Here is a 15549-nt window from a genome sequence, read left to right on the forward strand (position 1 = left end):
CTTTTAACGGACCTCTGAGACTATCACAGTGCAGGTGCATTTATACGGAGACTTGATTACACACAGGTGGATTGTATTTATCATCATTAGTCATTTAGGTCAACATTGGATCATTCAGAGATCCTCACTGAACTTCTGGAGAGAGTTTGCTGCACTGAAAGTAAAGGGGCTGAATAATTTTGCACGTCCAATTTTTCAGTTTTTGATTTGTTAAAAAAGTTTGAAATATCCAATAAATGTCGTTCCACTTCATGATTGTGTCCCACTTGTTGTTGATTCTTCACAAAAAAATACAGTTTTATATCTTTATGTTTGAAGCCTGAAATGTGGCAAAAGGTCGCAAAGTTCAAGGGGGCCGAATACTTTCGCAAGGCACTGTATACACTGAGTGTACAAAACATTAAGGACACCTGCTCTTTCCATGACATAGACTGACCAGGTGAATCCAGGCGAAAGGTTTGACCCCTTATTGATGTCACTTGTTAAATCCACTTCCATCCGTGTAGATGAAGGGGAGGAGACAGGTTAAAGAAAGATTTTTAAGCCTTGAGACAATTGAGACATGGATTGTGAATGTGTGCCATTCAGAGGGTGAATGGGCAAGACAAAAGATTGAAGTGCCTTTGAATGGGGTATGGCATTAGGTGCCAGGTGTACTGGTTTAAGTGAGTCAAGAATTGCAACGCTGCTGGGTTTTTCACACTCAACAGTTTCCCGTGTGTATCATGAATGGTCCACCACCCAAAGGTCATCCAGCCAACTTGACCCAACAGTGGGAAGCATTGGCGTAAACATTTGGAACGCTTTCAACACCTTGTAAAGTCCATGCCCCGACGAACTGAGGCCGTATTAAAGGGGGTGCAAGTCAATATTTGGAAGGTGTTCCTAATGTTTTGTACACTACATATACTGTACAAAATCATACTAAATCAATCCCGAGGGAAGGTAAAAGTACTACAGATCTCTAGTGCAGAGTTTCCCAAATGGTGGGTGATAGCAAGTCTCTATTAAGTTGCAACCGAAGTCAGGGTTTTTCTAGAAACATTGTCTTTGTCTACTTGGTGGGTCACAAAAATTTTAACATTTCGAACCACTGCTCTACAATAGTGTGGAAACTTTACATCTACACACATGTCCAGTCTTCTGTAAAGGCAGAGGAGCTGTCGTACCGTATCTTCTTCAAAGGCCCAACGTTATGAGTTTTGATCCTAAAGACGTCTGTTTTGTTCTTCTCAAAGGCTGTTCTACTCCTGAAATGGGAATACAAGTAGGATATAAGGTATGAGACTACACAGAAAATGCATAAAGAACTTCCCAACTCCTCGCTGTATTTTAAGGTCTTATGCATAATGCTTCAACTGAAATTAAGGTAGTAGAAAATTATTCTTGAACAAAAACAGGCATGTTATCAAGTAAGCATCCCGAAGCAAACTTTGAGAATAATGCAATTTAGACACACAATCGGGTCAAATTCCATTTATATTCCAAAATATTGCATTTTCACACCCAACAAAAACACTAAATGCAACATAAGCAGGAGAAACACTAATCATATTACCAAACACACTTGTCTTACTATGTTTTCATTGCATTTACCTTATAGAAATGATTTGCTGTTCAAACCAAATCTCTTCAATAAGTATGAGCCATAGAATACCACAGTATGATTCATAATACCCATAAAGCCTATCAGTCAAATAAGGAAAGGGTTACAATAGGTTTTCCACCATTATTTTATAAACACTTAAAGAAATAGTATTATTTTTTATTAATAATACAATTACTTTATTTTATAAACTCTTAAACACTTAAAATAAGGGCTGTGTTTCATGTAGGCTTACCCTGGTTTGGCATTTTGAAAACCGTGTAAATCTCTCTAGGACAAGGTGACCTTTCTCAATATATACTACTGGTCAAAAGTTTTAGAACACTTACTCATTCAAGGGTTTTCCTTTATTTTGACTATTTTCTACATTGGAGAATAATAGTGAAGACATCCAAACTATGAAATGACACATATGGAATCATGTGGTAACCAAAAAAGTGTTAAACAAATCAAAATATATTTTATATCTGAGATTCAAATAGCCACCCTTTGCCTTGATGACAACATTGTACAGTCTTGGCATTCTCTCAACCAGATTCATGAGGTAGTCATCTATAATGCATTTCAATAAACAGGTGTGCCTTCTTAAAAGTTAACCTGTGGAATTTATTTCCTTCTTAATGTGTTTGAACCAATCAGTTGTGTTGTGACAAGGTAGGGGGTATACAGAAGATAGCCCTATCTGGTAAAAGACCAAGTCCCTATTATGACAAGAACAGCTCAAATAAGCAAAGAGAAACGACAGTCCATCATTACTTTAAGACATGAAGTCAATACGGAAAATGTCAAGAACTTTGAACGTTTCTTCAAGTGCAGTCACAAAAACCATCAAGCTCTGTGATGAAACTGGCTCTCATGAGGACCGCCACTGGAATGGAAGACCCAGAGTTACCTCTGCTGAGGATACGTTCATTAGAGTTACCTTCCTCAGAAATTGCAGCCTAATTAAATGCTTCACAGAGTTCAAGTAGCAGACACATCTCAACATCAACTGTTCAGAGGAGACTATGTGGTCGAATTGCTGAAAATAAACCACTACTAAAGGACACCAATAAGAAAAAGAGACTTGCTTGGGCCAAGACACACAAGCAATGAACATTAGACAGGTGGAAATCTGTAATTTGGTCTAGAGTCCAAATTTGAGATTTTTGGTTCCAACCGTAGTGTCTTTGTGAGACGCGGTATGGGTGAACAGATGATCTCTGCATGTGTAGTTCCCACCATGAAGCATGGAGGAGGAGGTGTAATGGTGTGGGGGTGCTTTTCTGGTGACACTGTCTGTGATTTATTTAGAATTCAAGGCACACTTAACCAGCATGGCTACCACAGCATTCTGCAGTGAATTGCCATCCCATCTGGTTTGGGCTTAGTGCGACTATCATTTGTTTTTCAACAGGACAATTACTCAACACACCTCCAGGCTGTGTAAGGGCTATTTGACCAAGAAGGAGAGAAATGGTGTGCTGCATCAGATGACCTCCACAAACCCCTGACGTCTACCAAATTGAGATGTGTTTTTGATGAGTCTAACCACAGAGTGAAGGAAAAGCAACCAACAAGTGCTCAGCATATGTGGGAACTCCATCAGGACTGTTAGAAAATAATTCCAGGTGAAGCTGGTTGAGAGAATGCCAAGAGTGTGCAAAGCTGTCATCAAGGCAAAGGGTGACTATTTGAAGAATCTCAAATATAAAATACATTTTCATTTGTTAAACACTTTTTTGGTTACTACATGATTCTATATGTGTTATTTCATAGTTTGTATGTCTTCACTATTATTCTACTATGTATAAAATAGTTCAAATAAAGAAAATCCCTTGAATGAGTAGGTGTTCTAAAGCTTTTGACCGGTAGTGTATTTACCCCCCAAAAATGAAATGTGAATTAGCTGCTAATGTGGCTATCATTAAGAACTACAAATACCATGGTGATCTAGACGAGACCACCGAATTGAGGCAAAGGTAAAAATCTCTGGATTAACTATCTAATGTTAGCTAAATGTAGTAGTGAATAAATTGGCTACATTTCTTTAAATTGGCAATTCTATGAACTGACTTATTAAAGTTTTAAATTGACACAATACCTGTTTAGCAAGGGTTTCAACTAGAGATGACGTGCAGGGATATGTTGTCTTTCATGATGTCTACTTTGATGCTAATTAGAATGTTCAAATATGAGAATAAATAGAGCCGTATATATTGATAAAAGTCACCTTGTACGAGAGAGCTACATTTTTTTTCTTATGTACCCCAGATGACAGTTCTGCTCAAAATACTAATTATGTATTTTCAACAATCAAAAATACAGGATAAAATGTGACCCAACAGTAAAAGACTACCACTGAAATACCTCTTTTCCGTGCTGTGATATTGGAGATAAAAGGATAAAGAACAGGTGTTAAACCTCAAACCAACAGAAACAATCAATATATGTTTTTCAATTTAATGTATGTCAGTGTAATGAGAGGATTGGCTCTAATTAGATTACAGTTCAGATTTCTGTAGAGCTTTTCATGTTGTCTCAGTTTGGCTAACAACATCAATGTTAATTAGATTAAAATACAAACTGATAATTGACTACTTTTATTTATTCAAAAATTCAATTGTATATAATATCTAAGACAGTCCACAAGGGGACTCACTTGCTAGCCAGGTGCACCTTCGGAGTGATGCCATATTCCCCGAAGAGAGTGATAAACACGTTGGCATCGGTGCCCGCCCCCCTCTCATCTCCAGTGATGGTCACCACCTCATAAACTGCAGGGGTGTATGACATTGCAAAGAGAGAGAGGCACAGACAGACAGATAAAAAACACAGACAGATCGAGAATGAGATATAGTGTGTGTGTGTGTGTGTGTGTGTGTGTGTGTGTGTGTGAGAGAGAGTGAGTGAGTGAGTGAGTGAGTGAGTGAGTGAGTGAGTGAGTGAGTGAGTGAGTGAGTGAGTGACTAAAACAGTACTGTAGAGTGAAAAATAAAGAAAGTCTACAACTAGTTGTAAGTATTCTAGGTAGACATCCAAAAAATGTAATAACATTGTCGGGTCCTTTTCATTAAGTTAAACAAGCCATTGTTATTGATAGGTGTCATGTTACATTTGAGATGCAGACATAGGCCTACCTCATACCTGTGAATACTTTAAGTGTTGTATTACCCAGAAAATTAAGGTCAACAATAAAGCTATTACACCAGGAACCAGCAACGATACAGCCATAGTATTAATCAATTGCAGTCAACCTATAACGGGGGGAGCTCATGCATTGAGAAATAGTTAAGGACGCAAATATTTTCTGTGTAGTAGACCTATTATATTTCTGGCAATCATGTTTGAAGCTAGCCAGCCAATAATACTATGAGGTCTGTATTTTGTATGTTCTTTCATTTATTGTTTGTGCCCATTTATTACCATTATGTTTGATGCTGTGACCTGCTTCTGTTCCTGATCTGTGTGTCACATTCTAGTTACACAGTACAATGTACAATATAATGTGTCCTACCTTTCTTCTTGTGGTACTCATCCTCATAGTTCTCCATGGTATCTGGCTCATAGTTCCGTAGTTCATTCTCATAGATCTCCACGTAGTTCTCAACCAGCTTCTTTTTTTTGCCTTTCCCCTTTTTGGTGTCCTCATCACTGTCCCCCCCTGAGCCTTTCTTGGCCTTTTTCTTCTTCTTTTTGCCATCCCCTTCTTCATCCCCCTGTTCGCGAGTTTGTTCGCCCTCTTTCTTGTCCTTTTTGGATTTTCTGTCGTCGTCTTTAGATTTTTTGTCCTTTGACCCCATGTCGTTCTCCTGGTGGTCTTTATTCTTTTTGGTTCCCTTACTGGTGGCCTCAATCACACCAGGGAGCCTCTCTGCTCTCTTTTTCTTGTTATTGATGGTATCACTGTGATCTTCATCATCTGTACTCTTCGACTCACTGCTTCTCACCTCATACTCCTCCTCGCTGTCCTTCTTAGCTTTCTTCTTATTTTTCTTTACTTTTCCTTTGTTCTCCCCCTTTTTCTTGCTGCTTTTTACATCAGGCTCAGAGGTGTCAGAGTGGTACCCTTCTTCTGGAGCTTTTGATTTCTTCCTCTTCCCCCTGCCAGCTCCAGCATCCTCTGTGCCAGTGACCCTCTTACGCTTCGTCTTGGACTCTGGCTCCTGATCCTCTGAGCTCTCGTCATCCACCTCTTCGGTTCCACCACTGCCCTTGGCATTGTTTTTTTTTTCTTTTTTTCCGGGGACATCTTTAATTTATTTACTACCTTGTAACTGTAACTGATTCCAGTGTGTACCGGTGAAACACGATTAAACTGACCTGTAGTGTCACCGTAGTGACCAGCCGGTGCCAGCAGGATGGGGCCAGAGCCGTACAGACTCCTGGGTAGAGCAGACTACAGGATGGCTTGAGGTGGCTGGGGCAGCCCTCTCCTGCTGTAGTTCCCCACCTGAAACAGCAACAGCCACTGAGCTCATAAAAATTACTACCACTGCTGGGTTGTCACCTGATCAGTTGAGAAAGCCCCTGTGAAAATCGAGAACAAGACAGAAAATTCTAACCTACATTAGAAGCTGATGAGGGTTCTACAACTCAAAGAGGAGATATGTGGTTCAAACAATAACACATCAGCCACTGTTTTGGTAAACCGCTGAGAGATGGAGCTGGAGAAATGTAACCACTCAAATTCATTGGCAGAGCTATGCATGCAAGTTCTTTACATACATGATATACAAATTGTAGTTTTAATGTTTTGATGCAATAAAGTATTTACAATGACTTTGTTTACAAACAATGGAATTAAACATGTTTATATTTGTGCTGTGATGCGATACGACAGCAGAACTAAAGGCATTTACGTTATTCTTTCAGTCAATTGATATCATTTATGATGACTCCCTGGTGACTATATAGGATAACGTTTTTTTTAAGTACCTCCTAAATCGCTCCATCAACTTCATGTTGTCATGGTGAAGGTCCAAAGAAATATGCATAAAGAGAAACAAGTAGTAAGCACGTGAGCAAGGGAGATGAACATTATAATGTCGGATTTTCTGGACTCAAAATTGTCAGTAGCCTCAACAGACCGCTAGTATTAGCTGCTGTTCCTGTCTCTCAGGGAAAAATTGGCATCTGGCATGATGGGATAACATTATCTCAAAATAAAAAATAATAATTATAATACAATACATGTTGTATTACAGTATTTTGTATTTAAATTTCAACGACCAACATCAATTAGTTACGTTCCGTGCTAGTGAAAGGAACACATTATTGGCAGCTCTTGTTTTGCTACAGCATACCGGTACGGACTGAATTTAGTGCAACACAAAACCTTTTTCCGGTCTCTATCGTGCGAACTTCGGCAAGAAGATGGTAAGGGTGGACCGAGATTACACTGAAAATCTCAAATCATCTGCTTTAATGCATTTTCTCCCTTATCATCTGCATTATTGTTGTGAATATGAAAGCAATGAAGTGTCACAGACCCCAGTATTTCACGGGTTCAGTTTCATAATCAGTAGTTATCAACCCGACGAATGAACTGTAACGTTAACTAGTTTCCAAATCATTCTCAAAATGAAAGTAAACCATTTTTTTGTCCACCATAAAATATATATTTTTAAAGACGGCATTCATTAGTATGTCCTTATTTTCATCGTGTAAAAAAGCGAAAGCCTTGCCTACGTTTCACAGGTTTTCACTAGCATCATGTTGGCCAGCCAACTGACATAGCTATGTGACATTATGCAGTTGTATGTAATGCTGTGTTTGGAATTAACTATACTGTCCAATTGTTATTGCTTTTCATACATGTTTTATGTTTCCCAGACTAAGGGAACGTCGTCATTTGGTAAACGTCGCAACAAGACGCACGCCCTGTGTCGTCGGTGCGGCTCCAAGGCATACCACCTCCAGAAGTCCTCCTGCGGAAAGTGTGGCTACCCCGAAAAGCGCAAGAGAAAGTGTGAGTGGCTCATGCTGTTCTTGAATGTCTGGCAGGTGGTTAGCTAGTTGTTATTGATAAATCAGCTCATCCATCGGTGTGACCAATGGGGACTCATCAGTGAGGCTAGATGGATGGATGCCGCAGGTCATGTCAAGTTTTCGGTGATGCATAACGTAATGTCAAAAAGAAAAGAGATTAAATTAAAGATGTCCGCACACGCGGGGGTTTAGACAAGACGCAGTGATTCTTACAAGCTCATCATTTTTACCCGTGTAGATAACTGGAGTGCCAAGGCCAAGCGACGCAACACTACCGGAACTGGCCGTATCAGACACCTGAGGGTCGTCTACCGCAGATTCAGGTGAGTCCAACATCCTTCTTGCAATGACTTTCAAGAGTGGTTTGCATTTGTACATCAGATGCAGACAGAAAGCAATGTTTCCCACGGAATTCAAAGAAGAGCTGTTCTTTAGGCATTGTTATGTACCTCAATTTCTCCATTGTTTGCTTGCATTTTTGTCTGTTGAATGTGAGACTGGATTAAACGTTTTGGCTGTGCAGAGAAGCACCTGATTGTAATGTAACAGGTGTGATTTCACCAGCTAGGTTTGCCTTGATGGCTTTGGTTGTGGTCTACACAGATACATTTCAGTGCCGGGTTGAACCCTCAGCTTTGTTAATGTTGAGATAATATTAGGGGTTATTTGATATACCATGAGGTAGGGGGTGTTAGTTTTATTTGTTTAGTTAGTGACTGTTAGGTAAACTACTCGTCAAATGTGTTTTTCTGCAATCAAATTGTGACTAGGCTGGCATGATTTGACAAGGCCATGGCAGTGAGAGACTTGAATGCTTGTTGACATCTCATGATCACTGGAGACTTTTGATATCGCCAAGTTGGAAGGCTTATTTCACTGTTCTTTCTTGAATGTTACCTGGCACGAATAGCTATTGTTGCTATGTAAGTTGCTAGTGAAAGACCAGTCTCGTATCACATACTCAGCTCTTAGATGTGATGTTAGATTCATTTCTAGTAGACTTATAGACAACACTGAAACAGGCTATATATATATATACCCAACTGTTGTGTTAACCCATACAGAAGTGGTGGTACGTGTTGGGGGATGGATGGGGTTACCTTCCTCACAATGTAAAGCATTTGAGACCACCTGATATGAATGTAGTTTACAATTCGTTGTCCTCCTTCCTCATTAACACATTTAAATTTCTCTGGTCTTTTCCAGGAATGGATTCCGTGAGGGAACTGTCCCTAAGCCTAAGAGGGCAGCAGTGGCTGCCTCTAGCGCTTCCTAGGCTGAGTTTGAAATAAATTCATCATAAAACAACTTGATGGCCTCTCATCCTCTTCTTTGGTCAGTTTTAGGTTATACAGTGAAGATCAAAATGTTGAACCGTTAACTCTGACAAGAACCCTAACAGCAACCATTAAGTGTTGGGATCAATGGAAGCTGCTGAGGGTAGAACGGCTCATAATAATGGTCGGAACAAGCAAATGGAATGGCATCAAAACACCTGGAAACCATGTGTTTGATGCATTTGAAACCGTTCCACTGATTCTGCTCCAGCCATTACCACGAGTCCGTTCTCCCCAATAAATGTGCCACCAACCTCCTGTGGTTGGGATTCAGTTGTATCACTAAAACTTGTTTGAAGAAAGGTTTTCCTGCAACCAGTAGAGGGACACATTTCTTCATGTTTGTTTCTTGAAGATCTGAAAAATAATAGGGCTCTATTTTGCTGTGCGCCAATGAATATTAATTCAGGAGCACCAGTGAGCCTAGAAAAATGTACAATTCTAGCTTTAATATCATAATATTCTTCATTGTGATTTGACAAAAGAGGCATGAGGGAGGGGGGGAAAGCATGTTTGAATAGATATTTAGCAGTTCTAAAAAATAAATATATTTCCCACAACTCAAACTACTGGATGAAATGTGAAAATGACATGGGACTAACTGTTATAGTTACCAGTAATTGGTTTCAATACAGTAACTACAAATCACTGATTTGTTTGAATATACATTCAATGGGTTGCCTTAGGGCTGGTGTACAGTGTACAGAGCATCTCAAAGCCACAATGTGTATGACCTCTTCCATTCACTGAACATAACGTTTAGAAGTCCATGTAATAGGAAATGTATCTAGCTTTTGTTTATAAAATATGAAGCCAAACTCAGTGGCTCTTCTCATATCTACATGTCAACAGTGTTTTAGTGTGAAGGTATGTGGTAGAGTTGTTACATGTGCATGACACCGTTTTGGAGATGTTTGACATAACATGTAGAATTGGAATATAAGTAGCTGGCACACCATAGAAGGGTGGGAGTGGTGTTTTGCATTGCAGAGAAAGTTCTGTCTTCTCCAGTTTTCCATTAGTCAATAATCTCCCAATTTAATTGGATTCCCATGGCTGTATATGCTTATTTTCTATTAGAATCCAGAAGGAGCTTTATCATAACAAAGCCGCTAGTCGCTAAAAAGACACAAAAATAAACACCATGGCAACTCCCACAGTCCATACAGGATGAAGTGGCAGGAATTAAGAGGAGATATTTTGTCACAGAAGGAAAGAAGAACCTATCCACAGATGGTTTGTGTCAGAACTTTACCTGTGTTTGTTTTCCTTATTGAAAGTGTTGCAAGAGGACAAGGGTCTTTAAAAAACTTGATACTAAGTGTACAAATGTGAGGAATTTTACTCCAATATAGTCATTTGGCTTGTTAGCATCAATAAGGTACAAAAGGTACTAGACTTTTGAAGTACCTTTGTAGCAGGGTTATATAGCCTACCAATGGATCCATTTCAAACAGCCAGATGTGTCCAAACTGAGAACCAATTGCTGTTCCTTTATTTAGACTACTCCTTTAGTTTAACATCCAGATACTGTATATGTACTATATCATGGAAGATATCATTTTGGTCAACTCTGAGTCAAGTGTTCTGAGTGTTCATAGAACCTAATGGACTAAACTCCAGTGTTATACCCCAGCACAATTCCAGTAGAAATTCCTCCCGCGGTGCAATGAGTTATATTTGAAATCTTCAGAAGATGGCTTGTGTGTATGTGTAAAACAAAAGGGAGATGATGAGCCAACCACTTGGATGCTTGACAGCCAGACTGTTATTTTGGGACAGGTTCATTGCAAATTGGAAAAGGAATTGTTCTGAAAGGAAATATACAGTGCATTTGGAAAGTATTCAGAACCTTTGACTTTTTCCACATTTTATGTTACAGCCTTATTCTAAAATAAAAATCCTCAATCTACACACAGTAGTAACCCATAATGACGAAAGCAAAAAAAGGGTTTTAGAAAATGTTGCTAATTTATTGAAAATAACCTGGAATATGACCTTTACATAAGTATTCAGACCTTTTACTCAGTACTTTGTTGAAGCACCTTTGGCAGCGATTACAGCCTAGAGTCTTCTTGGGTATGACGCTTCAAGCTTGTCACACCTGTATTTGGGGAGTTTGTTCCATTCTTCTCTGCAGATCCTTTCAAGCTCTGTCAGGTTGGATAGGGAGCGTTGCTGCACAGCTATTTTCAGGTCTCTTCAAAGATGTTCAACCGGGTTAAAAACTGGGCTCCGGCTGGGCCACTCAAGGACATTGAGACTTGTCCCAAAGCCACTCCTGCGTTGCTTTGGCTGTGTGCTGAGTGTCGTCGTCCTGTTGGAAGGTGAACCTTCGCCCCAATCTGAGATCCTGAGCACTCTGGAGCAGGTTTTTATCAAGAATCTCTGTGTACTTCGCTCCGTTCATCTTTGTCTTGATCCTGACTAGTCTCCCAGTCCCTGCCGCTGAAAAACATCCACACAACATGATGGTGCCACTACCATGCTTTACCGTAGGGATGGTGCGAGGTTTCCTCCAGACGTGACGCTTGGCATTCAGGCCAAAAAGTTAAATCTTGGTTTCATCAGACCAGAGAATCTTGTTTCTCATGGTCTGAGAGACTTTAGGTGCCTTTTGGCAAACTGCAAGCGGGCTGTCATGTGCCTTTTACTGATGAGTGGCTTCTGTCTGGCCACTACCTAAAGGCCTGATTGGTGCAGTGCTCCAGAGATGGTTGTCCTTCTGGAAGGTTCTCCCATCTCCACAGAGGAACTCTGGGGCTCTGTCAGAGTGGCCATTGGGTTCTTGTTCACCTCCCTGACCAAGGCCCTTCTCCCGATTGCTCAGTTTGGCTGGACTGCTAGCTATAGGAAGAGTCTTGGTGGTTCCAAACTTCTTCCATTTAAGATTGATGGAGGCCACTGTGTTCTTGGGGCCCTCCAATGCTGCATACATTTTTTGGTACCCCCCAGATCTGTGCCTCGACACAATTCTGTCTCAACCTCATGGCTTGCTTTTTGCTCTGACATGCACTGTCATCTGTGGGACCTTATATAGACAGTTGTGTGCCTTTCCAAATCATGTCCAATCAATCTAATTTACCACAGGTAGACTCAATCAAGTTGAAGAAACATCTCAAGGATGATCAATGGAAACAGGATGCACCTGAACTCTATTTTCGAGTCTCATAGCAAAGGGTCTGAATACTTAGTGGCAAGAGAAAGTATGTGAACCCTTTGGAATTACCTGAGTTTCTGCATAAATTAATCATAACATTTGATCTGAGCTTCATCTTTGTCACAACAATAGACACACAGTGTGCTTAAACTAATAACACACAAATTATTGTATTTTTCTTGTCTATATTGAATACATCATTTAAACATTCAGCGTAGGTTGGAAAAAGTATGTGAACCCCTAAACTAATGACTTCTCCAAAAGCTAATTGGAGTCAGGAGTCAGCTGACCTGGAGCCAAATCAAAGTGACAAGATTGGAGATGTTGATTAGAGCTGCCCTTCCCTATAAAAAACACTCATAAAATTTGAGTTTGCTATTCACAAGAAGCATTGCCTGATGTGAACCATACATCGAATAAAAGAGATCTTAAGAATTGTTGACTTGCATAAAGCTGGAATGGGTTACAAAAGTATCTCTAAAAGCCTTGATGCTCATCAGTCCACGGTAAGACAAATTGTCTATAAATGGAGGAAGTTTAGCACTGTTGCTACTCTCCCTAAGAGTGGCCGTCCTGCAAAGATGACTGCAAGAGCGCAGTTCAGAATGCTCATTGAGGTTAAGAAGAATCCTAGAGTGTCAGCTAAAGACTTACAGAAAACTCTGGAACATGCTAACATCTCTGTTGACGAGTCTGCGATATGTAAAACACTAAACAAGAATGATGTTCAGGGGAGGACACCACGGAAGAAGCCACTGCTGTCCAAAAAAAACATTGCTGCACGTCTGAAGTTTGCAAAAGAGCACCTGGATGTTCCACAGTGCTTCTGGCAAAATATTCTGTGGACAGATTAAACTAAAGTTGAGTTGTTTGGAAGTAACACACAACACTATGTGTGGAGAGAGAAAAAAGGCACAGCACACCAACATCAAAACCTCATCCCAACTGTAAAGTATGGTGGAGGGAGCATCATGGTTTGGGGCTGCCTCAGAGCCTGGACAGCTTGCTATCATCGATGGAAAAGGGCATTTTTATCAAGACTTTTGCAGGGGAATGTAAGGCTCTCTGTCTGCCAATTGAAGCTCAACAGTAGTTGAGTGATGCAGCAGGACAACGACCCAAAACACAGAAGTAAATCAACAGAAGAAAATACTCCTTCTGGAGTGGCCCAGTCAGAGTCCTGACCTCAACCCGATTGAGATGCTGTGGCATGACATCAAGAGAGCAGTTCACACCAGACATTGCTGAACTGAAACAGTTTTGTAAAGATGAATGGTCCAAAATTCCTCCTGACTGTTTTGCAGGTCTGATCCGTAACTACAGAAAATGTTTGGTTGAGTTTATTGCTGCCAACGGAGGGTCAACCAGTTATTCAATCCAAGGGTTCACACACTTTTTCCACCCTACACTGTGAATGTTTACACAGTGTGTTCAATAAAGACATGAAAATGTATAATTGTTTGTGTGTTATTAGTTTAAGCAGACTGTCTTTGTCTATTGTTGTGATTTTTATGACCAATTTATGCAGAAATCCAGGAAATTCCAAAGGGTTAACATACTTTCTCTTGCCACTTGTATGTGAATAAGGTATTTCTGTTTTTATTTCGCTTTGTCTTTATGGGGTATTGTGTGTAGCTTGATGAGGAAAAACATTTATTTAATCCATTTTAGAATACGGCTGTGAGTCATTTTTTGTTGTTGTTGAAAAAGTCAAGGGGTCTGTATACTTTCAGAAGGCACTAAGTGAATGTACAAAGTGTAGATGTTTGCACTTTGAAATGGTTGAATAAGGAAACAGCTGACACAAAGTGTGGTTGTTATTAGTGCAAAGTTCATAATGACTAAACCTTATTTTGTTTACATCATTGATGATCAAACCCTGGTTTGTTATACATCAGCGAGGTGTTCTTTTGTTCATGAGAAGTCATCATTTGCTCGTTCAGGTTGACTTATTTGTGGATTTGTTTATTTTCATTTCACAACATAATGATAAATGTCTGGATAGCACAACTGAGGCCAGAGGATATAAACATTATTAATTGTTTTTAAATAGTGTGTGTACCACAAGTCTCAGCCTGTCTTAAATGAGACAGCAACTTGTCAGACTCCAGACTCCTGATCCTTAACCAGTGAATACAGAACAGGACATATATTGAGGGTTCCGGGTGAACTGAAGTGAACTGTAACAGCTATTCAACTGACAAATCTCAAAGTCCATTGCTGAGAAAGTACCTCATTATGCATAATAATGGCCATGATAATACAATGAAAAAGGTCAAGCAGATCGTTCATTATATTCTTCTCACATAAGATACAATTCAACTTTTCTATTATTTATTTATTTTACAATTAAATGTATATCCTTATCATGTATTTCTCACTATCTGAGTGAAGGGTGAGGTTTCACTCACTAAGGAGGATAGATGGATGCAATCTAAGAGGCAACCACCACATTGGAGGAGATGACAGTTCCTGTAAAACTCATTGTGACCAGAATCCTGGAAGAGAAGGAGAGAGAGGACCCTAATAGGGCTCATTTTAAAGGCTCTCTCTTGCCAATAACCTTTTTGGCAAGGCCCACATTGGAGGACTTCACCTCACATCTGCAGTCCCTTAGATCTTGACGTATTTGCAAGGCCCTGCTCCTCGCAAATACACATAGAGGCGACATTGGATATAGTGTGTGCGTGAGTAAGTGCACTTGTCAACCATTCCCAACCTCTGGTAAAGCACTTACATTTGTTTTGATCCATGCCACTAACAATTAGAACCATTGGCCCAAACAGTGGAAAGGCATCACAGTTGGCTTCAGGCTAAGACAGAGATGCCAGAGCTGTATCCAAATGATGACATTTGATCAAATTAATTAAGTCATTATTTCACAATAATACAGTACATTTGCATTTTGCTACTTTACTGTACCAAGTTCACAAACAGCATATAGCGCACACAGTAAATAAACACACACTAGATTTTTACATATTCAATTCAAATTCCCTGTTTTCATATTTGGAGATATTTTGTCTTTTGGTTTCATGTCTGAGTTCATGTTAACTCTTAAATCAGGGTTCTCCAACTGGTGGGCCGAATTTGGCCTGTGGATGGTTTTATTTGGCCCCCAAGTTTTCTGAGCCAAAAAACAAAAAAGTTTAATGAGTGTTGGACATGAAAGACTAAAAACACCAGGAAATCAGCTCCAATTGATTTTACTTTAGGTAATTTGTACCCAAGTATTCCCACGCATAATAGAAAGAAGTGATCGTATTCAAGCCAGGTTTAAAATGATTATGTTTTAGTCAAATATCATATCTGCTCAGGCATCTTGCGGTCAATTTGCAGTCGTCAAATTATTTTTTTATTATGTTTTGGCCTCCCGACCATCCACTCAAGAAAACAATCAGCCTGCGGCTGAATCTAGTTGATCCCTGTCTTAAACCATTTCAGGGTGTCTGGAAGCTGCTGAATTTATGGCTTTA

General features: G+C 39.8%; 2 protein-coding genes across 2 annotated transcripts in view; one reads left to right on the plus strand and one right to left on the minus strand.

Annotated features, from left to right (window-relative positions):
• LOC110525948 (lipoxygenase homology domain-containing protein 1) overlaps nucleotides 1–6847 on the minus strand; it is a 40856-nt gene extending 34009 nt beyond the window's left edge. The window contains exons 1-4 of the mRNA XM_090237926.1: nucleotides 6524–6847; nucleotides 5103–6115; nucleotides 4248–4362; nucleotides 1170–1250 (exon numbers count right to left, since the gene is read on the minus strand). Of these exons, the coding sequence (XP_090094052.1) occupies nucleotides 1170–1250; nucleotides 4248–4362; nucleotides 5103–5388 (482 nt within the window). The 5' untranslated portion in view covers nucleotides 5389–6115; nucleotides 6524–6847. The remainder of the gene's footprint in view (nucleotides 1–1169; nucleotides 1251–4247; nucleotides 4363–5102; nucleotides 6116–6523) is intronic.
• LOC110525949 (large ribosomal subunit protein eL37) lies at nucleotides 6597–8884 on the plus strand. The gene is made up of 4 exons (XM_021606478.3): nucleotides 6597–6964; nucleotides 7421–7556; nucleotides 7815–7899; nucleotides 8783–8884. Exons 1-4 carry the CDS (start codon nucleotides 6962–6964, stop codon nucleotides 8850–8852), a joined length of 294 nt encoding a protein of 97 aa, XP_021462153.1. The 5' UTR covers nucleotides 6597–6961; the 3' UTR covers nucleotides 8853–8884.
• Nucleotides 8885–15549: the final 6665 nt, after the last annotated feature.

This window comes from Oncorhynchus mykiss, chromosome 6 (genome assembly GCF_057628025.1).
Source record: "Oncorhynchus mykiss isolate SJ-2025 chromosome 6, ASM5762802v1, whole genome shotgun sequence".
Lineage (NCBI taxonomy): Eukaryota > Metazoa > Chordata > Actinopteri > Salmoniformes > Salmonidae > Oncorhynchus > Oncorhynchus mykiss.

Bases quoted from the DNA above. Each gene is read 5' to 3' on its own strand.
- LOC110525949 (XM_021606478.3), top strand. The intron at 7,557-7,814 runs GTGAGTGGCTCA...TTACCCGTGTAG, and splicing joins CGAAAAGCGCAAGAGAAAGT to ATAACTGGAGTGCCAAGGCC. The intron at 7,900-8,782 runs GTGAGTCCAACA...GGTCTTTTCCAG, and splicing joins GTCGTCTACCGCAGATTCAG to GAATGGATTCCGTGAGGGAA.